Source organism: Megascapheus bottae, chromosome 12, assembly GCF_031878675.1.
Source record: "Megascapheus bottae isolate mThoBot1 chromosome 12, mThoBot2.hap1, whole genome shotgun sequence".
Classification (NCBI taxonomy): Eukaryota; Metazoa; Chordata; class Mammalia; order Rodentia; family Geomyidae; genus Megascapheus; species Megascapheus bottae.
The window spans coordinates 11,237,592-11,264,740 of record NC_143520.1 but is presented as its reverse complement, the minus strand read 5'-3'; the positions used below and the strand labels follow the sequence as shown (position 1 = coordinate 11,264,740).

General features: G+C 35.9%; 1 protein-coding gene across 7 annotated transcripts in view; it reads left to right on the top strand.

The window, feature by feature from the left end:
* Positions 1–2,378: 2,378 nt before the first annotated feature.
* Dync1i2 (dynein cytoplasmic 1 intermediate chain 2) overlaps positions 2,379–27,149 on the top strand; it is a 51,010-nt gene continuing 26,239 nt past the window's right edge. For 2 of the 7 annotated variants that reach the window (XM_090342643.1, XM_090342639.1), the window contains exons 1-6: positions 2,471–2,740; positions 5,943–6,059; positions 10,144–10,261; positions 17,651–17,741; positions 24,125–24,184; positions 26,175–26,290. In XM_090342643.1, coding sequence (XP_090198769.1) covers positions 5,952–6,059; positions 10,144–10,261; positions 17,651–17,741; positions 24,125–24,184; positions 26,175–26,290 — 493 coding nt within the window. In that variant the 5' untranslated portion in view covers positions 2,471–2,740; positions 5,943–5,951. The other 5 variants (XM_090342646.1, XM_090342645.1, XM_090342642.1 and 2 more) reach the window with 4 other exon arrangements.

The window sequence follows — 27,149 nt, the reverse complement described above, 5'->3', positions numbered from 1 at the left end:
TATTTGCCAGACAAAAGGTGCATTGCTTCTCACACATTAATACCCTTTCTCATGTTTTTGTCCCCATTTTCCTCTTCCCACCCCTCCCCTCATCTTGTTTTCCCTCCTTCCCTTTCCTATTTCAAATAAACAAATAAACGTATATACAATATACCAGATAACAAGGTCAGATACTGTAACAATATGAGGTTAACCAAGGGGCAACAAACGAGATGAAAAATGACTTAGTATATTAAGAACAAGAATTACACATTTATAAAGCTCTTGTTTCCATATCCTAGAGGTCTTTTCATTTAGCCTCACAGGATATTTCTTGAGGTCAGGTCTTTCTAAGGAACTGCAGGCATGTTTTGGGCTATGTGCACTGGGAACTTCAGAGGTCTCTGGTGTCAGTAATGTGATTGAGAAGGAGGGTTACATGAGTCCATGTAACTAACTTTTTTAGCTATGCAAATTCTCAGTAACTAGATGAAGACCAGAGCAGACTTCAAAGTGCACCCAGAAATTGGGTGTTTTTTACTGGGCCTAAAGGTTGTATTGCTTTTTTTAGTTATGTTAGACATATCTGTTGTTTTTAATTTCATTATGATATTAATTTCTGGAAGTTCTCAAATTTGATGCTCCTTTTATTTCTTATGACATGTAAGTCATATTTATTTTATTTTTCTGATAATTTCCAAACTCAAATCTGTACTTCAACTATAGTTTTTCTGACAGTGCCTTCCTGAATCTTTCTTGTCTGGTTAACTTCTACTCAACTTTCTAGAATTTAAGAATCAGTTCAGAGGTTACCTCCTACCTTAAGTTTTCCCTTCCTATTGCTTCCTTACTTAATCTTACCATATTATTTAGTTGAACTGAAAATCCTATCTTTGTCCCTTGAGGAAGCTCTTATATACAATATGTACCACCATTCCTGGCACATTTTGAGCAACTAATATTGTGGGTTGTGTGGTGGGGGAGGGGGGTCCTGGAGCTTGAACTCAGATCCTGCACTCTGTCCCTGAGCTTTTTTGTTTTGTTTTGTTTTGCCAGTTGTGGGGTTTGAACTCAGGACCTGAGCACTATCCTTGGACTTTTCTCAAGGCTAGAACTCTACCACTTGAGCCACAGCACCACTTCCAGCTGTTTTCTATGTATGTGGCACCGAGGAATCCAACCTGGGTCTTCGTGCATGCTAGGCAAGCACTGTACCACTAGGCCAAACTCCTGGCTCCTTCCCTGAGCTTTTGTATTTTGTGCTCAAAGCTAGCACTCTACCACTTGAGCCATAGCTCCACTTCTGGCTTTTGGGTGGAAATAAGACTTTCATGGACTTCCCTACCTGTGCTGGCTATAAATCAGGATTCTCAGATCTCAGCATCCTGTATAGCTAGAAATACAGGTGTGAGTCATTGGTGCCATTGTTAATAACAATTTTTCAAGTGAATAAATAAAATCTAGATATCAAGAAAAAAGAAAACAAAATTTATCCAGTAACAAAACTCTTTGAAACTTTAGGTTATGGATGAAAATTTGCTTTCATTCTCAAATTAATTTCTGAGGTATTTATTTGATACATAGGCAGAGAAAGATAAGGGAAAGATCACAAACCCAAGGACTAGTTTAATCCAAATCTTGGGCAATGTGCTTCATGTCAATTTTCTAGACTATAAGAAAGGTGCTCATTTGGTGTTTTAATTTTTGCAAATAATGCTTCAAGTTATTTAAGTAAGCTTCAAACCATGTGTGTCAAGCCACGTCAAGGCTTTCTGATGTTTAATTAGAGATGAGTCACACAGGTTTTCCCGCATGGACTGGCTTCAAACTGTGATCCTCAGATCTCAGCCTCCTGAGGAGGCAGGATTTCTGGAATGAGCCATGGCATCCAGCTAAGTGTGGAAATCATTCTTGCTTTGTTCAAATCCAACAGCAGTAAAATGACTCTTACTAAAACTCTTTTGAGGGAAAGCCAAAATGCCACATACTGCAACAAAATAATTTAGAGAATATTTACCATATCAATGAAAGCATTTTAATTTAGATTTTGCCTCTGATGCCATCATATCCCTCAGTAAGCTCCCCTCCCCAGTACCCAGAGTCATCCCAGAAGATATTTCTCCTTAAAATTCATCCAATGTTGGACCAAACGTTGTAAAATAAAAACACATACAATGTGAACACTGTCCAATGGACAAGAATACAATAAAGAAAAAGGCTGGAAGCTTCGCACTGAAACCTTGAAGGCCTCACGGTGGAAACGCTAGACGAGTATACACTACACATCCCAGCATATCTTGCGAAAAGCAGTGACCACAACTCCCAGAGTGCATTGCTGAGCGCAGGGTTTGCCTCGGTGCTGGGGCTTGTAGTTCTTTCCGTACGAACGCAGGTTAAATGAAGGGGAGGGCTGTGGTTACGCGCTCAGCTCTGGCTCGGGGTATAAGGCGTCGTTTTCCAGCTTTTGGCTAAGACTCCGTAATAGGTGGGATTTTCCCTCATCCCCCAGCCCCTCGTCAACCTCTGCTTAGTAAAGGTCACCCAGGGAGAAGCTCCACGAATTCTCATTTCTGAGCGCGACCTCGTCGTGGTGAAATCGTTTGTCCCTCCGCTCTCGCCGTAGCGGCCGCCGCCCATCCCTCTTTGTGTGCTGTGGTAGCCGCCGAGCCGGGGGTGGCGAGAGTTGGAATTGGGGCTCCGACGGGGCGCGGTACTGGGAAACTGCCGGCGTGAGGACACTCCCCACCCAGCCACCTGACAGGTGGGTCGACCGTTCCTTCCCGAGGCTCCGAGGCCTCCGTGCCCCTCGTGGGCTCTCGTGGGGCGCTGCGCCGTCGGGGCTGACAGTCGGCGCCGGCGGCGGAAGGAGAGGCCCGGGGAGCCGCCGGGCGTGGTGACTCGGAGCGGCCGGGGGTAGGAGGCCGGCCGGCCGGCCTGCTTCGGAAGGAGAGGCCGGGGAAGCCGGCGGGCGGGCCGTGGGGACTTGGGGCAGCAGGCGGGGGTGGCCCGCCGGCCACTCCCGTCCTCCGGACCCCGGTGGCGGCCCCGGCGGCCCCGGGCCCGGCTTGGAGATCCCCGCCCGGCCCTGCCCCGACGCCCTGGCCTGGACCGCGCCCTGCCGGCGCCGAGCCCCAGGAGGAACGTCCTTCCTTTCGGGTGTCTCGTTCCAGTTTTACAAATGAAGGTCCTTACTCCTCGAGGTGGTCGTATTTCCCTTCGCCCAGCGAGAAGAGCTCCTGGCACGACACTCTGGAGTTTCTTTCCCCCAGCGTTTTAAAGAGCAGAGTCCTTGAAGGTGGATGGCAAGGCCGGGCCGCTGTGCTTTCATCCCACAAACTTTGTGTTAGACTGAGAATTCCTTGGTGTATGACCCGATCTGTTGACAGTATGGGAGTTCTCTACGGTACTGAGTGTGAAGCTTAGTGTCGATAGGGAGGAGTCGGAAACACTTTCTCTTGCAGTCTTTTTTTTATTATTATTCTTGGTGGAGGGATGTCCCCTGTCAACTGGTTTTGTGCTCTTGGAAGTTCAACTGGCATATCAGTCTTTATGGATTATTGCACTATTTATAGCATGTGGTTTTCTCTTTTTCTTTTCCCTTATTACGTTGTTTTGTTGATGACAGAAAGTGTGTGCAAGGAAATTGTTGATGAGAAACCTGGCAAACAGTAATATCTTTTGGCAACACAATCTAATCAGCCCCTTTGGTTTTCCATGTACAAAAGATAGATCTCAACACTTACGTGTCAAAGCCATTTTAACATGTTTAATTGTGCTTCTACTAAGCTTTCCAACAATGAGGTAGTTTCTCCTTTATGCCTTTTGTCTGGTTGCAATTTAAATTGTTCCACTGTCTTGAAGACCAACCCTTTGCCTCCTCTTAAAGGTAATTACAAGAGTCATTCACACAGCTAGAACTAAGTCAAGACTTGGGGTGGCTGAAAATTTCCTATTAAAGTAGTCTTTCTGTTCTCCTAGCTCTGATTTGAAAACTTCTTTGATCAAATAAGTCCAAAGTTAGGGAATGGGGGCGTGGATTAGGTAACTGGGTATATGATGCGACTGTGTAAATGGTTTTCTCTTTTTAAGCCTTAATTTTGATTGAATAGTTGTGCTTGTAATTTCTGCTGTTAAATACAATTTTCCAGAAACTGTTCTTCTAGTTTTCTTGAACTGAAGTATTTAATACTTAAAACGTGGACAGGGATTGATCACTCCATCTTAAGCCAGTACTGTAGAGAAGGTTGCAGATTTCAGGATCCTCATTTATTATACTCATCCCCTAAATTACTTTCTCCAGTTCAGAAAAATCCTAACTTAGCCAGGCACCAGTGGTTTGCCTATAATCCTAGCTTCTCTGGAGGCAGAGATCTGAGGATTGCGGTTCAAAGCTAGAAAACTACCGCGAGAATCCAATTAATTTCGAAGTAACTACTCAAAAACTGGACGTGAAGCTGTGGCTCAAAGTGGTACAGTGTTATCCTTGAGCAAAAGATTGGAAGTGGCACTGTAGTTCCAGGGGTAGGGCGATACCCTTGAACTGAAGAGTTCAGGGACAGCACCCAGGCCCAGAGTTCAAGCCCCACATCCTACAAAAAAAAAAAAAAAAGCCTATTAAAAGAGCTCAGGGACAGTGCATAGGCCCTGAATTAAAGCCCCAGGACACCCCTTCTCCCACTCACAGAAAAATCCTAGTTTATTAGTGCTTCCTACAGCAGAAGATGAAATCGTGCTTATGTAATTGTACTTTTGTCCTCTGTAGCTCTCTCTACCTTACCCATGATTTCATTTAGCCAGTATCACTTTTAAGATCACTTTGGTGGATACTCTGAAAGTGACAAAAATGACTAAAATATAGTCCCTAATTTCAAACAAATTGCAATCTAATATGTAACATTTCAAATGTATTTACAAATAATTGCACTGAAAGTGCAATAAAAAGTTAGGCAATATGTTGTGGAAAAATACAAATCATTTTGCTTGATTATTAATGATGATAGCTTGTCTTTTACTTCTTTTTCATATCAACATGACATGGCACTTTTAGAGTTTATAGGAATTTTCTTTTGCTGGTTTCTAGGACTGAATGCAAAACTCTGTTAATGGGGTTTGATCTTAAGACTTAAGCTTTGTAATGTCTAGTCATGTCTTCTGTTTTAAACTCTAGTTTGGGCCCTTATCTCGGGTGCCTTAGCTGGGTGTGGTGGCGCACACCTGTAACCCTAGCTACTCAGGAGGCTGAGATATGAGGATCATGGTTCAAATCCAGCCGGGGGAATACAAAGCCGAGGGACTCTTCTCTCCAATTAATCACTAGAAAACCGGAAGTGGGGCTGTGGCTCAAGGGCAGGGCAGTAGCCTTGAGCTGAAGAGCTCAGGGTCAGTGCCCAGGCCAGAGTTCAAGCCCCATGACCAGCCTCCACCCCCCTTCCCCCCAAAAAAAATGTAGAACGAGGGAACCTCATGAAATAGATGAGGTTGGGATTGATGGACCAGAAAGGGTATGATGGAAGGGGTAACACTAATTAAGATGTTTTGTTCACGTAAATTAACATGTAGAATTGAAACCCCTAAGTACAACTATTTACAGATCATAATTAAATTAAGGAAAACATTGTGACATTATGTGAAATTTGAACATATAAATATTAAAGACCTTACTGTGTACTAGCTATTGTGTTCAAACTGAGTAATAGGTCTTCATATATTTGTTTATACATTCAGGTTTTGGTAGTATCCCTGATAGCATTGAAGTACATGGACCCTTGGAACAGTTTTGTGTTTTTTTTTTAATTTGTTGTTATTGGAATTGAACCCAAGGTGTCAGTTATTGCTAAGTAGATACTTTACCACTTGAGCCACAACTCTAGTCCCTACATAGTTCTTTTGTTGAAGTACTAATTTTTTAAAGTATGCTGCTTTTGCCAATGTAATGATTATTGTAAATGATTATGTTTCTTAAGATCATAAACATGTCGGACAAAAGTGAATTAAAGGCTGAGTTGGAACGAAAGAAGCAGCGATTGGCCCAAATTAGAGAGGAAAAGAAGAGAAAAGAAGAAGAAAGGAAGAAAAAAGAAGTATGTTGATTTTTAAAAATAAATTCAATATAATAAGTGAATCTTAATTTTAAGTACTTTTACCTGTATCTGATCATTTCAAACTAGTTAAAAATATAATGCTTGTTACTGCAAACCTAGTACTATAAGTGATTCTTTGAAGAAATGAAGTACATGAGAATGGCAAATGTAAAATCTGATTTTTTTTTACTAAGTAAAAGTGTTTCATATAGCTTGATGTATTTCTAAGATTTGACTTAGAGAAGTTTGATTTATGTAAGGAAATGAAATATATTTCTTATATACAGTAAAAGGTATATATTGCTCATAAAATTGGGTGTGTGACTTAATTTGGACTCTTTACTTATTTATCTGAATATTGTATTAGTCTGATCTGCTAATTTGTCAGAGTGGATAATATTAATGACAAACTGAAATATATAATTATTTGATCAGAGGATTTGTATTTACCTCTTTTATCATGAATCATTGACATATTACACATTGAGTAAGTTTGACACTACCATAAAATTGAACTATTCTGTATTTGGACTTGCTATCACATACCATCCTATATAACAGATATATATTGGCTCCATGCTGGAATTATTTTACTTGTCTTGTATTGAAATAAAGTTATTCCTATGGAAATTTTAAACAGATTCATTACATTTTTACCATAGATAAGTTTTAAATGACTAATGTAAGATAGCTTGTCCTAAATATGCCTTTAATTCCATACTATTATTCTATCTATCTATATCCATGATAGCCTAAATAATAGGTAAGACAAATAGAAATAAGACATTTAAGAAAAAAGTCAGAAATGTCAAAGACATAATTTATGTATAGTACTGATATGATGCCGTGAAGACTTATAAAGAACTTGCTTTTTTTATTATGAGCCTTTCTGTGATGCACAATCGTATGAGAGTTAAAGCTTTCATTAGGTATTTAACTAAAAAGGTGATTGGTAGGAGCATGATTCAAATTGGCAAAGTTGTTCCAAATATCCCTGTACCCTTCCTTTCCTTTTTCCCTCTCTCCCCTTCCCCTTCTCTTTTGTCAGTATTAGGGTTTGCAGGGCCTTGATTTCTTGCTGGGCTTTCTTGCTCACAAGCTATTCTCTCCTATATGAGACACTCTTACAGCCTAGCTTCACTGATTAGAGATGGAATCTGGCAAACTTTTCTGCCAGGATTCTTCCAAACCTTCGTTCTCCAGAATGCAGCCCTCTGAATAATTACAGTTACAGATGTAAGCTGCTGGTACCTGGCTTGGTTTGTTTTCTAAGTATAGCCATAAATAACCTGTCAGGGATATTATTTGAGTGGTTTATATCTAACTTAAAGTTTATACAACATTATAAGGGATAATTCAATGATAATAAATTGTAAATCTAGAACTGGGCACCAGTGGCTCACTCCTGTAGTCCTAGCTACTTAGGAAGCTGAGTGGGGAATTGTAGTTTGAAGCTAGTCTGGGCAAGAAAGTCCACAACATTCTTTTTTGGGGGAGGGGGACGGGTCGGGTCATGGGGCTTGAACTCTGGGCCTAGCCACTGTCCCTGAGCTCTTCAGCTCAGTTACTGCCCTACCCCTGGGCCTGGGTGTTATCCCTGATGTCTTAAGCTCAAGGCTGCCACCCTACTCTTAAGCCAAGCCCCACTTACCGTTTTTCTAGAGGTTAATGGGAGATAAGAGTCTCAGGTCCTTTTGTGCCTGGACTGGCTTTGAACCTTGATCCTCAGATCTCAGCCTCCTGAGTAGCTAGGATTACAGGTGTAAGGTCCATGAGATTATTAAGGTTCATTAACCACCAAAAAAAGGAGAAGTGGAGCTGTGGTTCAAGTAGTAGAGAGAGCAAAAAGCCTTGAGCCAAAAAGCTCAGGGACAGTACCCAGACCCTAAGTTCAAGCCCTAGACAGCAAAAGTAAAGTAAATAAACTGTGACTCTACTATGTTATGTATACAGTGAAGTCAGCTTAGTTACAGTTATTTGCCATCTTGTTGAACTTTTCTGATGAATATAAGTTACAATGATACTGTGGAGTAATAAAATGAGCTAAATTCATTCCGTGTATGAGTAGTTATTGTGTAGTTGACATCACTGGAGATAAATATATGTATCTTTTACTTGAAAGATCAAATTTACTTAAGATGTTTTAGATGATTTGAGTGTTAAATTTGGTCCAGGTTAGCTAAAAGTCTTTGCTAAAACTGTAAACGACTAAAATAAAAGTGGGCAAAAGTTTTCATAACAAAAATATTTGGTACTATACAAAAATTTTAGTTTTAACCAATCTCAGCCTTCCATTTTGTTGGTAAAGTAAGACCTTAGAGCTGAGTATAGTAAAATGTGTTTATAGTCCTAGCTATTGTGGAGGCTCAGGCTCTTTTTGGGGGGTCTTTTTATTTTTTGTGGCTAATTGAAGAAAATAGTCTCAAGGACTTCTTTGCTTGAGCTGCCTTCAAACTCTGATCCTCAGATCTCAGATCTTGAAACAGCCTTCTAAGTAGCTAAGATCACAGATGTGAGCCACTTAGCATCTAGCTAGGAAAGTCTCTTAAGCTCAGAAATTTGATACTAGCTTAGGCAACATAGGAAGATCTTGTTTTTAAAGTTAGAAAACTAAGTACAATGAGATCTGTACTTATTAGGGTCTTTTATTTTTTGTTAGTTTCTGTGCTGGTATTGGGGCTTAAATTTAGGATTTGTTTTTCCTTCTTGGCTTTTCCATTCAGTGCTGGAGCACTATCACTTAAGTCATACTTTCACTTCTGGCTTTTTTGTCCATTAACTGGAGATAAGAATTTCTGGGATTATATAGGATGAGGCTAAGTGAAAGGATCTCCAGGATATGGAAACAAGAGCTATATACTGTGTGATTGTTGTTCTTAATGTATTATGTTATTTCTCATCTTTTTTGTTGTCCCTTGGTTATTCTCATATTGCTATAGTATATTATTTTGTTATCTAGTATATTATATATACATTTGAAATAGGAAAGGAAAGGGGGGAAAACAAGATGAGGGGAGGGAGTAGGGTTAGGGAATTGGGGACAAAAACATGAGAAAGGGGTTATCAATGTGTGTGAAGTGCCCCTCAAAGTAATACACCTTCTATCTGGCAAATATAACTGTAACCCTTCTATTAATTACAATAAAATTAAGAAAAAAATAAATCAAGAGCTAAAAAAAATAATTTCTGGGATTGTCTACCTGGGCTACTGGCTTCAAACCATAATTCCCAGATCTTAGCCCCCTGAATATTTATGATTGAATGTATGAGCTACGATTAAATGTATGAGCCTAAGACCTATACTTTAAACAATAAAAATTAAAATCTTAATCTACCAGAACTTTTGATAAGCATTCTCTCATTTTCTATATAAAGTTGTAAAAATTTGGTAAAATTTTTACATAGGAGTTTAAGATACTCATTTTTTTCAGCAAATCAGATTGTCCATTTACTTAAAATTTATTTTATCTTAAATCTACTTTATTTTTTCAATGTTGTGATATTGATAGCTAAACTTTGTTTTGGTAAAGAATAAAGGGTTTTGTGACCTTTTCACACATGTTTTATCTAAATTTTTGTTCACTAAAGGTAGGTAGGCTTTCTATAGTTCTGTTTATGGTCATTAATTTCCAATTGTAGTTCTCTAGAGAATTAAAACTTAACTGTACTTGGACAACTTTTTTTTTTTTTTTTGCCAGTCCTGGTCTTGAGCTCAGGGCCTGAGCAATGTCCTTGGAGTTTCTCAAGGCTAGAGCTCTACCACTTGAGCCTCAGCACCACTTCTGGCTTTTTTCTATGTATGTGGTACCAAGGAATCGAACCCGGGTCTTCATGCATGCTAGGCAAGCACTTTAATCACTAGGCCAAACTCCCGGCCCAACTTAACTGTACTTATACACTTATATGTCTGGAAAAGCTTTTTGGAGAACTCCTTTATTACACACAATCATAATTCTAATGAGAATAACTTGTACTTAGTCTATGTCAAAAACTAACTACTATATTATTTTAAAATGCATAGTTTTTACAAATAGAAATGTTTCACATTGTATGTATACTTGAGTTTTTGACTTAAAATTTTTAGACTGATGAAAAGAAGGAAGCTGTTGCTCCTGTGCAAGAAGAATCAGATCTTGAAAAAAAGAGAAGAGAAGCTGAAGCATTGCTTCAAAGCATGGGGCTAACACCAGAATCCCCCATTGGTAAGGACAAGAGTATATCCATTTATGAGAGATAGGCATATTATCTGTTCAACTCAGATATTGCTGAGGTGAGTTAACTTGATAGATTTTTGTCTATTTCCTTGTGTTGCAAGAATCATTTATTTGGAATTGTCTTTGCAGATGTGCTATTAGTTTAAAAGAGTTGCATGATTAAGTATATTTTCTAATATATATCAAACCACCAGCTGACCTTTCTTATTAAATCAGTAATTTGTTTTAACAAATATTTATTGAACGAGTTTTGTATGCCATGATCTTTTAGGGATATAGAATTTGAGGGTTAATTTGTACGTTAATTCATTTAGTCCAGGAGATATATACCTAGGATTGTAACTACTATGTGTTTGTTGGTAGTTGCCATATCTCTGTCTGTATTTTAGATATTTCTAAAAGTTATCCAGAGGAAAAAAGCAGATTTTTCTTATGCTCTGCTTTGTTGTTACTTCTTCCCACTAGCATTTCTTTTCTTCTTGAGCACTGAAGTACCTTAATTTATTTAAGTAATTAATTAATTTATTGTCACTTGTGGGGCTTGAACTCTGGGCCCTGGGCAATGTCCCTGAGCTCTTCTGCTCAAGGCTACCACCCTACCCCAAGGCCTGGGCTTTGTCCCTGAGCTCTTTAGCTCAAGGATACCACCCTAGCCATTAAGCCACAGTGCCACTTCCAGTTTTCTGGTGGTTAATTAGAGATAAAATGTCTCAAGAACTTGCTTGCCTGGGCTGTCTTTGAACCTCAGTCCTCAGATCTCAGCCTCCTGAATAGCTAGGATTACTGGTGTGAGCCACCAGCTCCCAGATTCATATTTCTTAGTTAATAGTTCACTTCCACTGATGATTCTTCAAAGATCATTCCTTAGGGATTTGTATGTATATGTTTTGTCCTCTTTGCCCATCTCCAGTTGCATTGTATTTATACTCATCCATACAGCACCCCTCTTGTATCTTTAACATACATAGGTTTTTAGGTTCTGACTTCCAAATGTTTACATATTATGTATGTATACTTTTGCTATTGATAAGTGGTATTGAGCGTATAACTCATTCTGTTTATTTTGTGACTGATACATAGTATTCCCTCAAGTATCTTTTTTTTTTGCATTCCCATGGTACTATGCACTAAGACTGCTTCTGTTCTTTTGCTTTACTTTTATAAGTAACACTGAACATAGTAATTTTTTGTTTGTTTGAGAACTGTAAGAAGAATTTCTCTGGGACCAATGCCCAAGAGTTGACTTGCTGCTGTGTCTTTTTGTATAGGCTTACTGAGATCCTACATACTACTCTCAAGACTTGGTACAGAAGTTTACCTTCCCATTACCAGTGCAGGAAAATTAGCCATTTTACCCTAAGTACATTATTACTGGATATTAACCAGCTTTCTCATTTTTGAAAATTTCATGTTTATAAATTGATAGTTCTATAATGTTTTAATACACATTTGTCTGATTACAAGGAAGTTTTCTGCCTATTCCTATACCAGTTTAGCCACCCAAGTTTTCTGGAATTGTATAGTTTATTATTTTTGCCTATTTATAATCGGTTTATCTTCTGATATACAAGCTTTGTATTTTAGGAGAACTTCATAGTGTTTTGTTTTTGTTTTGCCATTCCTGGGGCTTGAACTCAGGGCCTGGGCACTGTCCTTGGACACTTTTTGCGTAAAGTGAGAGCTCTGCTACTTGAGCCACAACACCACATCTGACTTTTTCTCTGTATGTGGTACCGAGGAATTGAGTGTTAGGCAAGCACTCTGCCACTAGGCCATACTCCCAGCCCCACATACTCCTGTTTTAAAAAAATAATAATAATACACCTCCAAATCTATTACCTGTTATCTCTGGTTTTAGTTTTATTGAACAAAATGTTTCATTGGTATGGTCAAGTATACCAGTTCATACTATTTTCTTCTTTTTGGTATTTTTTTCCTTTTGTAAAAAAGAAGTATTCCTACATTAAGGATGCAGTATTTTTTTCTATTAGTTTTGTAGATTTTCCCCTTTAGATAATTGGGTTATATTTTTAGAAACTTTTTTTTTCTAAATCTGTATAACATAGGTAGTTTTTCAATACCATTTATTAAGTAGTCTTATCTATTCCTCCACTGATACTCATACCAAGTTTGTCCTACATTGTTACTTAGATTACTGAAGTTTTGTATTTTGTCATACTTTCTGTACAGAAAATATCTCCTCCCCCATTCTTTGTTTTTCTTTTTCAAAATAACATTAGCTCCACATTTTTCTTTACCTCAAGTACTGTTAGCTAGTCACTGAAGACTTGACACCTGTTGTAATCCTACCTACTCAAGAGGCTAAGATCTGAGGATCATGGTTCAAAAGCAGCCTGAGCAAGAAAGTCCATGAGACTCTTGTCTTTAACCACAAAAAAGCTGGAAGTGGAGCTATGGCTCAAGTTGTAGAGTGCTTGCCTGAGCAAAAAAGAAAAGAAAGAAAAAAGAAAAGAAAAAAGGCTCATCAACAGCCATGAATTCAAACTCTAGGACTGGCATACACTCACACAAAATATTTGTTTTCCCTTCAAATCTGGTAAATTCTTAGTTTTAGGTCATTTGCTTGATTTTTGCTGTTTTTTGCTTTTCTGGTCTGAGATTCATGAGAGTGGGATAGCAGATATTATTCACTGATCTGTAGTCCTAGCCTGTATCAATCATTAGAGCATAATACATTATTATCTGCTAAGCTTTTAGTCAAGGTAAGTGTTAGTCTAATTTATTACTTCCTTTCAACTTTTGAGTATTTTTAAACCACAGTTTTAGATTAAGTACTTTCTATTATTGCCAGGTTAGCTTTTCAACTGTAGCTTAATTTTGTTGTTGTTGTTGTTGTGGATAGAAGGAGGAGGAGGAGGGAAGGCAGTCCTGAGGGCTTGATTGAACTCAGGGCCTGGACACTGTTCCTAAATTTATTTTGCTCAAGACTGGCACTCTACCACTGGAACAACAGCTCTCCTTGTCAGCTTTTTGTGGTTATTTGGAGATAAAAGTCTTGTGGACTTTCCTGCCCTGGCTGACTTCAAACTGAGATCCTTGTATCTCTCCTGAATAGTTAGGATCACAGACATGAGCCTACTAGCAACCAGCAAGTATAGGTTAATTTTTATAAATTGTTCTATGACAAGAGTATTTGCTCTTTGTGTTATTTTAATCCTATAAAATTATATATTTTTTATTTTTCAAAACTTAATCCTCTGTAGTCCAATAAAGAGGCTATTCAACATTTAATCTTCATTTCAGAAAAAAAATAAAATGGGAAATGGAGAAATAAATATTTAATGGTGAATATTTAATGCATTATCTTTCAGAAGGAAAAAAGTAATACATTAAAGAATAATTTAAATGTTTCAGTCTAAGAGCACATGTATCCACAAGGGGGCATAATGGTAGTACCAGATCTCAGAACTTTGGGTTATCAGTGAAGCTTATTCCTTCCATTTCTCTACACTCAAGTTCATGAGCTCTCTCTGCCATTCTAATAAAAGCCCCCTTCTTGCCAGAGACTTTCCTGCTACAAATAATTGAACTGTGCAAGATCCTTTTTCCCAGAAGTTTCTGTGGAGACCCAGACTTGGTGCTAATTCCTTTACAGTTTAGGAATATTCTAGTTGTTTCAAGGATATAAAACTTAAAAAGCCAAGATCTTAGCTTACAGGAAAAGCTTTCTTCATTGGCTTTCTGTCCTGGTGAATTGAAGAGTTTCAGTCTTTCATTATTATTTCTGTGAAAGGGAAGGCTTTTTTGATATATTTCCTTTTTAAAGTTTACATCACAGTTCTTCCTTGGTTTTCAAAAGAAGGAGTAGGCATTGTCTTTGCTATGAGTTTCTAAGAGGCATACATTCATTAACACTCTCAAATTACTTATATTCTTTTATGTTGTACCATTTAAAACCCTATTTTAGACTTTTTAATAACCTAGAACCATGGAGTAAACATAATCTGAGTAAGTCATTGTTCTTACTAACCTAATATTTGGTAAATGCTAGTTATTAATAGCTTATGTTATTTTCAAAGCTGAACAAACTCATACACTATCCTTAAATTCCAGAAGTGAGTTTTAGATTTTAGAGCCCATGAGCTAAGGTTGTATTCCCTCTTTGAATACATGCTTTATTTTTAGGACTTGTTGAATTTAGATTATCGTGGCACTCATTGCTTTATTGAATAATTACCATATTCTTCGATTTTTTTCAAATCTAATTGGGTTAAATGTGGGAGTTGCCAAATAATATGTATACTCCCTTTTACTTCCATTAACAGTCTTCCTATTACAATGATAGTAATTAGTAATTTTCTTTTTCTTTGTCACTTATTATTGCAAGATGAAGTTAGTAGCAAGATAATAGCTACAAGTTTTTAATAAGTCCTTTCTACTGACACACAATATAATTTTAGAATAGATTTTATTTTGTTTTTTTTGTTTTTTGTTTTTTTTTTTGTTTTTTTGCCAGTCCTGGGCTTGGGCTCAGGGCTTGAGCACTGTCCTTGGACTTTCTCAAGGCTAGAGCAGAACCACTTGAGCCTCAGCACCACTTCCGGCTTTTTTTCTATGTATGTGGTACCGAGGAATCGAACCCGGGTCTTCATGCATGCTAGGCAAACACTTTAACCACTAGGCCAATCTCCCGGCCAGATTTTATTTTGTTTTATTGTCGGGGTAATGTATAGATGGGTTACAGTTACATTGGTCAGGTAGTAGGTACATTACTTCTCGCACATTGATACCCCTTCTCATGTTTTTGTGCCCTGTTCCCTCCCCCCACCCCCTCCCAATCATCCTTTTTCCCCCCTTCCCTTCCCTGTTTCAAATAAAATAAATGTATATACAATATACCGGGTAACAAAGTCAGGTGCAGTGACCACATGAGTTAAACGATTTTTTTAATCTAATTGGTTTTTTTTTTTGTTTTTGTGTTGGGATTTGAACTTTGGGCTTTGTACTTGCTAGCAAGGTACTCTACTACTTGAGCCACACACACCCCCCCAATCGTTTTTGCTTCCAGTATTTTTCAAAATCTCCCCCCCCCTCTCTTTTTGCTTAGGCCTATGGTCCTCCTAGTTAGGTTGGGAACAAGGTGTACTGCCATGTAGGTACACACTATCCAGATTTTTATTAGTTAATGTTGGGATTTTGTGAATTTTTTGCCCCAGATAGCCTTAAAAATCTTAACCTCTTTAAATAGCTAAGATTACAGGCATAGCCACCATGTCTAGCTTAATTACTAAGAAACTGTGATAATTTGGTAGCACTCTTACTTCCTTTTTTTTGCTGAAATTATTTCAAGACTGGCTGGGCTAAATTATCTATCTATGTGTATGTAATTACTATTTAGTTTGTTTCTTTGAAGAATTTTCATCAGCACTTTAAAATACAGTTTTAACCAAGTAAAATACTATTGAACTTATTGAGTCGAGTCAGTGATAGGTGAAATCATGAAAAAGAGGAAAAGGAATATTAAGTTGGACAAAGACCCTATGGTTCATCACAAATAAGTTTGTTAATACATTTTTTACTATTTTTTCTCCTACCTCTCCAAGTTATACAATATAATATGTATACTTAGGAAATTTTTTTCTCATGTATAAAATATATATTTACAAGAATATATTTTTTCTTACAAAATATGAAAGTATTGTAGAGCCTCACTATAATAAACATGTATTTGTGTTTACAATAGACAAGCATCTATTACTCTTTATTTCTGTATCAGTTGGGACTTGAACTAGGGGAAGACTCAATGACTCATGAACAAAAAGATGAGGAAATATAACCAGTGAGAAGTTAGGGGTCAGTAATATTTTTTTACTTTATGTTTATGTTATTTTTAGCTACTTAGAATTATACATACATTTTCTAGTGCAGTGTCAAACACAGGTGAAACTATGAAACTATCTGTGCTTGACATTGTAATTGATATATTTGACTATATCACTAGAAACACTAATTGTGTTTCCTTTGGTCTTTGAAATTTAAGGAAGAATAAACCTCTATTATCTCAGGAAACAAACATTCTAGTGATATTTTTCTTCCTTTAATCATATTGGTTACCAATAGGATATGCTGTTTAGAAAACAGAAAAATTAGTTTTGTATCTGTTTAAGATGTGATTCATCATATTGTGTATGTTTTGTTAGATGATAAACCAGTTGTTTTTACTGTATACATATTTAATCCCTTAAATAGCTTTGAGGGTTCAATGAATGTGACTTTCCCAAGAATATAGACTTTTATTAAATAAGTATTTCTTTAATTCCATAACCAGGAACTTACCTTCTCTTAAGTAGACTATAAAGAGAAGGGCTTTCAGCTCAAGATATGTTTATCACTTAATATATAGTATATTAAAATTACTTTGAAAGATAATTTGGGGTTGGGAACATTTATGGTCAGATTTAACCAGAAGATGGCAGTGGTGATCCTTTTATACTTCTTGTAATGGTAATGAAAAAGTTTTCCAAGTATCATAGCATGATATGTGCATGTTCAGCTGCTGTTAAATAGTGTTAAAAGTTGACAGTTTAGGAGAACACATTTGCTATTTGTTTTATATACTGTGAAAATGTATTTCTCTATAAGAAGGGATTAAGAATATTTTGGGTGTCTGTATCCTTTGTCTGTACACTTCAGTTTTTTCTGAATACTGGGGTAAGGAAGTTACCATAAGTCTTGCCTTGTTTAATTTGCATGCATCACTTTATGTTATGCATCATGTCTCGAAGGCATGCTATTTTATGGCCTGTTTGCATTTTTCACCCGAATTGCTGGAAACTAATGGACTTTTTAAAGGAGCTATTCCTTTTGCTGTAGTCATTTCTCTGAATTGTTCATTTTTCTGTGTTGGGAGAGGAATAAAATAATTACAATATCAATCTCTGAAACATTAGCCAAAAACAATACTTGAACTCTTGGAAAATCAAAATAAATGGTTTAATAGCATTCAAGGTTTTAATTTTGTCAGCAATTTTAAATAATACTTACAATCACATAATCTTGAAAGTTAGACGTTGGAAAGAGAAGGAATGCTTTCCTTTGAAAATTAGTGGCCACATTTGATGATGGGTGAGGTGAAGATGCATCCTTCCATAGTCTTGCCTTTTTTTTCTTTTAAAAATACAAAGCCTAAATGCATTTTGCCAGAGAAATTGCATGAGTCTTTAGCATGCATTGTTAACTTTGTCTTTTCCCTTTTCTTTCTACTGTTCCTTTTCATTCATATGTTTTCATTTTTTGGTTCGTCATTGTTTTTTCCTTTTCTGTTAATTACTTCATGTTAAATTATTTTTGAAACGTCATAAGCTGAGCAACCTCTCCGTGTAGTAACAGCGGATACCTGTCTATTTCACTATTTAGTCCCTCCTCCTATGTCTCCATCCTCCAAATCGGTGAGCACACCAAGTGAAGCTGGGAGCCAAGACTCTGGAGATGGCGCTGTGGGATCTAGGTATGGTAATTTTCTTATAATAGTTTAATGGTAGAATATGCTCTTGTCCAAAAATTGTCACTGCTTTCTAGACAGTCTGAATAGTTACATTGATATAGTCCTCTCATATTTTAATATCTAATGGCATAGAAATTATCTGTTGTAAATTAGGGGAATTTTTTGAAATAGTATTTTAATTGTCACACTTTAGGAATAGTTAAGTGATTTCATGATAATTATGCATTTATATTTTTTGTTAAAGCAAATGTGATATTGGTTACTATGTGAATGTCTTGGTTATAGTACAAAACATTTTGTTGGTCTTCACTCAATAGCAAAATTTCGACAGTTCAGATAAGCATCCTTATTCTGTCCTATTAAGAAATTCTGCTAATTAAGATATAAAATGATAATCCATAAAATACCAACAATAAGGGATAATTTCAAAGAAAATACTAAAAATACTTAAGTTTTGTTGAATTTTGTATCTTCCTGATGAAACAATATTTCATGATTGTTTTAGGATTCTACAAACATATTTAGACCTGGTTTTCAAAAGTTTAGTGAGATTTCACCTTTCTTCCAAAGATCATATTGGGAAAAATATTACTACTTATTCCTTTATGTCGTATAAACATAAAAGCCTGCACATACATATACATAAACATTAACTCTATATTTAACTAAGCAGTGCATTTTTTACTTGTGACAACTGAAATGAGAGTAAATATAGCTAATTAAAATATATAGCTGAGGGCTGGGAGTTTGGCCTAGTGGTAGAGTGCTTGCCTAGCATGCACAAAGACCAAGGTTTGATTCCTCGGTACCACGTACATAGAAAAAAGCCAGAAGTGGTGCTGAGGCTCAAGTAGTAGCATTCTAGCCTTGAGAAAATACAAGGACAGTACTCAGGCCCTAAGTGTAAATCCAGAACTGGCAAAATAAATAAAATATATAACTGATTCAGTATTCTTATTTTGAGCCAGGAAGTTACATATCCTCTCCAGGAAAATCTCTTAAGACTAAGCACTTCCGATTGAAGAAACAAATAAGTAATGAGTATCTAAAACTAGAGAAAGTATGAAGAAATGCAAGATAGTTGGATGAACCATAAAGTCAAAACTTGTAATCAGTTTTTTTAAGCAAATAGGTTTTCATTAACAATGGAAAGAAACGTGAAACCTGCCAATATGAATTTGAGATGTGCTTTCTAAAAAATGGCAAATCTAGCAGTACTGTTTTGGGAAGTAAATGATATGAATACTTTCATTTGAGAAAAATTTAAGCTTTCTACTTGGAAGTATTGGTAGAATACCTTATAAAGTAGCAATTTAATATATAATAATAAAACATACATGCTGGGCCCGGTGGCTCAAGCCTGTAATCCTAGCTACTCAGGAGGCTGAGATCTGACGATCAAGGTTCAAAGCCAGCCCAGGCACAAAAGGACCTGAGACTCTTATCTCCAATTAACCTCTAGAAAATGGGAAGTGGGGCTTGGCTCAAGGGTAGAGCGGCAGCCTTGAGCTGAAGAGCTCAGGGACAGCGCCCAGGCCAAGTTCAAGCCCCAAGACTCAAAAAAAAAAAAAAAAATACAGCCGTACAACATAACATAAAATATATTATGAAGACTAGTTAATTCAATTTTAAGTTTAAAATTATTTGTTTCATACCTCTGTGTTTTTATACAAGTGTACGGGTATTTAACGTAAATATTTAATAAGCTAATGCCGTTTTCAAATGCAGGGTTTTTTGTTTCTTCACAACAAATGAGAGTTTGTTATAATCATTTCCCAAGTTTAGTTATTTCACGAGATTAAAAATTACTATTTGTTATTACATATTATCTTCAGATACTCTGTACTTTATAAACTACTTGTTCCTAATTATTTTAATTCATTGTTAAATTTCCTTAACAAAATTTAGCATCTTATTAATATTAATTAGAAATGTATCCTTCTGAGTTTCATGGACAACCTCTATTAGAGAACTTTTAGCATATAGTAAATTGATCAGGAGAAATACTGGTAAGAAAATTCTTGTTTGTATATAGAACAGATTGCCAGCTTTGTGTCAAATATAAATTATCATAGAAAATAAATATTCCTGCCTGCTTTCATAGAGTGTGTCGACTAGTCCTTATGGCAGTCTTTTGGAGAAACAAACAAACCAAACACTACCGTTCTTGTTTAATATGTGCCAGGTATAGCAGAACATTATTTTTTTCGTTTAGTTAGTTGTGGGGTTTGGACTATGGGCCTAGCCACTGTCCCTAAGCTCTTCATCTCAAGACTACTGCCATACCCCTGGGCCTAGGCATTGTCCCTCAGTTCTTCAGCTCAAGGGTACTTCCCTATCCTTTGAGCCACAACGCAAAAATTGGGGGAAAAAAGTTACCAGTGATGTCAGGGATGGTGACAGATTGATATCTGGAGACATCCACTGTACTGTGAGAAACATGTCAGTGGCATGAGGTGGGTTTCATTTGTAAAAAGGCCAAAATTGATTTTGAATTCTATGGATACACAACTTGTTATTAATACAAAATGTGACACAAAACTACCTACAGATGCTTCGGAAAAAGAAAAAGCAGAATTTCTCTCATTGACTTTAACACCACCTCAATTAGCTACAAACAGTTCAAATTGGCATACCTCCTGGTTAGCAGGATAAACCAGCACCTGTGGGTTTAGTAGAAAATTTCTCCAGGCTAAAGTGTAGTAGACCCAATAAGTGAGGGTTAGGAAGAATGTGTTTTCTTTCATAAGATGGTAGATCCCATTGTGTACCCTGAATCAGTCTTTCTGCCTCCTTGGTAATGGTTGCTGCCTAATGTAATATGATTAATTTTTATTTTAATTTTATTATTTGATTAATTGTTTTAATTTTATTAAATTGCCAATGTTTAAAAAAAAAAAGGAGTCTCATAGTCTTTAGTGCCTGAGCTGGCTTCAAACAGCGATCCTCAGATCTCAGCCTCCTTAGTAGCTAGGATTATAGCAGAACATTCTTTAGAGACCATTTCATTTAGAGACCCTAACTTAGGTTTGATGTATAGATATTTTATTATAGATTGTAAAATGAGAAATGATAAGTTTTGTATTTTAGGGGAACTCTTATTAGAGAAAGATTCTAAAATTCATTTTTTTCTAAATAATCTTATAAATGAGGTTATTGTACATCTTTCAATCTTAATATATATGATCTATTTTGAGTACACTGACTCTGAAATATTAATTTTCATTGACTACTTTCATTTTACATCTACATTTAACAAAACTATGAATTTCATTAAAACTTCATAGTACATAATGGAGAAATAATTGATGTTGTAGATGGTGATATTGGTTGTGAAATAATGCATTTCCAAAAACTACGCTCAGGTGTTTAATTACTCAGGTCTTTAGGGGGGGTGGGGGGAGGGTAATGGGGACCAAGACATGTGAAAGGGTATCAATGTATGTGAATTAATGCACCTTCTATGTGGCAAATATCATGTAACCCTTTTATTAATTACAATAAAAATATTTAAAAAAATAAATACTCAGGTCTGGGAATGAACCAGAATGAACTTATATTGAGCAAGAATGGTGCTAATGAAAGAATAAATGGAAGAAAAAGAAATCTCCAGAACAATGATGATGAGGATGAATAAGATGTATGCCCTTGTGCATTCAGCTCCATTCACTGTCCATATAAAGAATAGAAAGGGTAGATTTGACATTACAAATACACTATCTTAATCTGTTTTTTGGTTTTTGATTTTTTTTTTTTTGTGAGGCTTGGACTCTGGGCCTGTGCACTGTGCCAGCTCTAGCTCAAAACTAGCTCTACCACTTGAGCCACAGTGCCACTTGTGGTTTTCTGGTGGTTAATTGGAGATAAGATTCTCACAGACTTTCCTACAGGGATGGTTTTGAACTGCATGATCCTCAGATCTCAGCCTCCTGAGTAGCTAGGATTTCAGATGTGAGACACTGGCACCCGGCTTCTTAATCTGTTTTAACCACCATTTCTTTTTTTTCCCCCATGTATTTTTATTGTAATTAATAGAAGGGTTACATTATATTCACCAGATAGAAGGTGCATTACTTCACAAACATTGATACCCTTTCTCATGTCTTGGTCCCTATTTCCCTCCCCACATCCCTACCCCTCATTTTGTTTTCTGCCCCCCCATCCTATTTCAAATAACCAAATAAACATATATACATTATATCAGATGACAAGGTGAAATACCGTAGCAATATGAGATAACCAAGGGACAGCGAAAGAAATGAGAGATAACATAGTACATTAAGGACAACAATCACTCATTATATGGCTTTTGTTTCTATATCCTGGAGGTCCTTTCATTTAGCATCATTCTTTATGGCCTTATGTATCTAGGTTTTGCTCTGTTGTAAGTCTCTGCTAGGAGATCCCAAGGTTTCTACTGATTATGACAAATGAGGGAAACAATTGAGCTTATGTTCCATTGAGTCTGGTTTACTTCACTTAATATGATTTTTTCTAAGTCTTTTCATTGCCTTACAAATGGGGCGATGTTGTTCTTTCTGACAGCAGCATAGAATTCCGTTGTGTATAAATACCATATCTTGTTGATCCACCCGTCAACTGTGGGGCATCTGGGTTGGTTCCATATCTTTGCTATTTAACCACCATTTCTAAATGCCAAAATTCTCTTGGGCATTAGATTAAATTTATTCCTTTGAATAATCCATCATTCTTCCTTTTTTCAATCTGGTCAATTTATTTCTATAGCTTTTGGATTATATTGAATAATATATGTCTGAAGATATCTTTAATACATCTAACCATGTATGTTGCATAATGTGTTTTAGTGCTGGCTATATTTTAAAGTAAAGTTTTACTTGATTGTAGGCTAAAATGACATCCTGAGAAAGAAGCTTTATGTTACTGATTAAAAAAAAAAAAAAACTAGAATTCTTTCCAGGCAATGTTGGCTCACACCAGTAATCCTAGAATGATTGTTCAGCCCAAGCAAGAAAGTCTATGAGTCTTACCTCCAGTTAACCACCAAAAATCCAGAAATGAAGCTAGCTGTGGCTCAAGTGGTAGAGTGCTATTGCTTTGGACAATAAAAGCTCAGGGACATCATCCCAAGCCCATATGCTGAAGCACAAGCAAACCAGAAGCAAAACAAAACACTAGAGCTCTTGTTTAATGTTAAGGCTATTAGAACATTCTTTAGAGACTATCTCATAAAACTGCTTTTAGTTTAACAAAGCTTAGTTTTTTTATGCTCATTGCTTAGTGCAAAGCAGATCTTTACTGTGGCCTCTTTATTACATGCCTACTAACCTGTTTAAACTCCCAAGATCTTTCCTTATATTATCATAATGAAGGATTTCTCTTTTATTGCATCTAATTTTTAATTAATAAATTGTATAGACAGTAAGGTAGAGCAGTCATTTGCTATATTAAAATGTTGTGGCAACTAAAATTGTGCATTATAACTTACCTAAGAAATATATTTGATAATAATGATAGTGCTAAATACCATATTAACTTTTAAGGTAGAAACTATGAGCATTATACCGTATTGCTAACCTGTAAGTATGCCAGTATGATAAGAGTACCTTTTGTTCTAGTTATGACTAAATTTAGCCTTAAGAGGATAAGATACCATATAACATATGTATCAATTAAGTAGTTAAATCGTTACAGAATGTTTATTTGGAACTGATACTCTCCAAAAGTTAGGCAAATTGTTGAACATGAAATATTTTTCCTAGGAAAATTTTACTTTTTTTGTAGAGGCAGAAATCTTTATTTGTTTTGTAATGCAGATGACATTTAAGCCCAAGGCAGTGCTTAACCCATAAATTACAGCAGGGTCACATTTTGGAAACTTTAGCTATTTTGTATCCCAGCGGGATAGTATTTGGTTTTTTTTACCAAATGTCTTATGTGGTAACTCATTTCCTTAACTGGTGTGACAATTTCCTATACACACTTGATGTTTAGGCAAGATTAGAATATGTTTAACGAGATGCTTTTACTAATTTTTTTTTCAATTGGGAATCTTAAACTTTATTTTATAGCCTAGCTTCTTATTGTGCATAAATAAGGTGTTATTTTAATTGTCAGCTTAGCTGTTCTTGTCCATTATTATTTAATATTAGTTTCCTTTAATGTGAAAGTACTTTTAACTAATCTAGGTTATATTCCTGCATCTTTAAACATATTACGCTTATTGCATGCACTAGCACATTGAGTGATACTTCGTATTTGGGTTTTCTTCTAAGAAACTAACCTGAATGTATATTTTTTTAATATTGTGAACAGTACTTTAGCTTCAGCTATTTACAGAATGTATTTGCTTGACTAACTTATGGCCTTTTCTACTAATGCTTCATGGTTGCCCTACAACCATTTAGGACGCTGCATTGGGATACAGATCCATCAGTTCTTCAGCTTCACTCAGATTCCGATTTGGGGTATTGAATAGATTTATTACCTTCCCTTTAAATAATTAATTTGATCTTTGTAAAACTTCTCATTTTTCTTCGCTTAAGTTTCTAATATTATAATATATCATTAGGACAAGAGTTAAATTTTATTGTGACACCTCATCCTATATCATTTGAGGAAGAAATATTCTATACTTTTCTAGATACTACAGTCTGCCAATTTAAATGTCCAAATTCTTATTAATTATATATTTTTATTTATAATTTTTTCTAAAATGTGCTAAAAACTCACCCTGTTTTTTCTAATATTCTACATGTATAACTTTGAATAGCTTGATACAAGTATTCTTTTTCTTTATTAAAAATCAATGATTTGTCTAAAGTTTTGAGAGCATCTGTGTCCCTACACTATAGCCCTAGATTGTTATTCATTCCTTCATTGTCTTTCCTCCTTCCCTTTTTCTTCTTTTTTCTCTTCTTCTTTCCCTCCCTGATGCATTTATTCTAGGCTCCAATGTAATTTCTAAATGTTTGCTGCTGTCATTGTATCTGACCTAAATAGCTCTTTTCCCCTGATAATTTACAGTTCTAAACATATGACCATAATTTGAAAATTGTAACTGTAGGCAGATTAAATAAGCTTTGAATTAAGGTATATAAGAAAAAGATGTAAGCTTCTTATACATTAACCAGAAGACCTCTCTATCTGAGGCTTCTCTTTCTTCCGATTATCTTAAGTGAGGTATTTATTACCTTCTTACCCTTTTTCTCATATAAAATCTTAGAACATGTTATTCGATATTGTAGGGTTTTTGACTTTCAGATTGTATATGCATTCAAGTTAGTAACGTATTCCAAATATTGTTGGCTTGGCTTGAGCATTTTTTTCCAGATAATGCTTTTAAGTGGTTTACTTTTTATATTGTTTGCCATCTTAAAAATCAAATTATGAAATTCAGAATAATAAGGTTAAAACTTTATTCCTTTAAACTTACTAAAATTTTCCCATTAAGATTTTAATTATTAGCCAGGTGTGGTAGCTCACACCTGTAAGTAATCCTAGCTACTCAGGAGGTTGAGGATCATGGTTCAGAGCCAGCCCAGGCACTAAAGAATGTGAGATGCTTATCTCCAATTAATCACTAAAAAACAGGAAGTGGAGCTGTGGCTCAAGGGGTAGGGCAGTAGCCTTGAGCTGAAGAGCTCAGGGACAGCCCTCAGGCCCAGAATTCATTCCCCATAACCCACCAAAAAAAAAAAAGGTTTTAATTATTAAGTAAAAATTGTTAGGTGAAATTATATTACTAGTGACATACGTATGTTAGGTATCCTGCTTGATATTTGGAAAGACATAGTACTGTTCATTGAATATCTTTTAAGATAGACCAAAGATATTACTTTTTTGTATTTTAATTATATTCAAAAGATCTATTCATTTAAAGGACAGTATTGATCGTGTAGAGGATAAAAATTGAAATTTTTTAAGTAATTCATTTTACAATCCAAATTGAAAAGGCAGTTTTCAGTTTCTACCAAATATAAAAAATAAGAGGAAAAAAAGGCTTTCAACTGGAATCTATTTTCAGTCTTTAACTCAAGTCCTCTAATGATTAGTGGAACTATACATGGTCAGAGTGAGATCTCTGTAACTGAATTTTCAAAAACATCCTGGATAATTCTTAAAATCCCAACCTTACCCCCATCTTAGTCAACAATTCACTCTAAAATTCCTATCCTCTCATTATATTATTCTCAATGCACTTGTCTTAAAAACTGAAATTATTTCCCTTTTGAAAGTAAAAAAGTAAACACCCTAAATGATTCAGAAATAATATATTTTTTTTGCTACCTTGTAATTCTTTGGTCAAGACCAAGCCAATTATTTGTTCATCTAAAATTCATTGACAGTAACTGATTTAAATTATAATGCTGGATACACATGAATCTTATTTTTTTTAAATAGTATGGTTTGATGTAGTTGTTTGTTTATTGTATTTAAAAATTGTATTTAATTTAGGCGAGGACCTATTAAACTTGGAATGGCCAAAATTACTCAAGTTGACTTTCCTCCTCGCGAACTCGTCACATATACAAAGGAAACTCAGACTCCAGTTATGGCTCAACCCAAAGAAGGTGAGTATCTCTGTCCTTAATTATGATTGTCATTGAGATCTAATATTAATAAGACTCTTGGGCATTTCTTTTCTTTCTCTTTTGTTTTACTTTGGTATATTTTCTTTATGAAAAAAACGAAGTTTCATGTCTTTTGTCTCTGTATCTTTGTTTCCTTAGAGTTTTTATCTTTTTCTTTCAGAAGTTAATAGTACATTCTGTGTGGTTTTTATTTTTATGTGAATTTAAGTTCTTGGTTACATATTGTCACTTCTTTAAGAAGCATAAATGGGGTGGGAAGTTTGGCCTAGTGATAGAGTGCTTGCCTAGCATGCACCAGGGCCTGGGTTCAACTCCTTGGTACCACATACATAGAAAAAAAAGCCAGAAGTAGTGCTGAGGTTCAAGTAATAGAGCTCTAGACTTGAGAAAAAAGCCCACGACAGTACTCAGGCCCTGAGCTCAAGCCCAGGACTGGCAAAAAAAAAAAAAAAAAAAAAAAAAAAGGCAGAAACATTTGTTATTCTTGTTTTTGGGCATCCCCCAAAGAGATTGTTACCAAAGGAAGTCACATAAATTATGTTGTATAGAGCATATTGTATTCTAATACCCTGTCATCATTTTTCAAACTAATGAGTAAAGATATTCCTAATTTTTTTTAACCAGCATTGGGGCTTGAATTTAAGACCTTGAGCTTTGCACAGCTCATGCTGTCATACCTCTGCTTCCAACTTTTTACTGGTTAATTGGAGATAAGAATCTCTCAGATTTGTCTCCTTGGCTACCTCTGAACCAGGAACCAAGATCTCAGCTCCTGAGTATCTAGGATTACAGGCATGGGCCACCCCACTGGTGCCCAGATTGACACCTAATTCTCTTT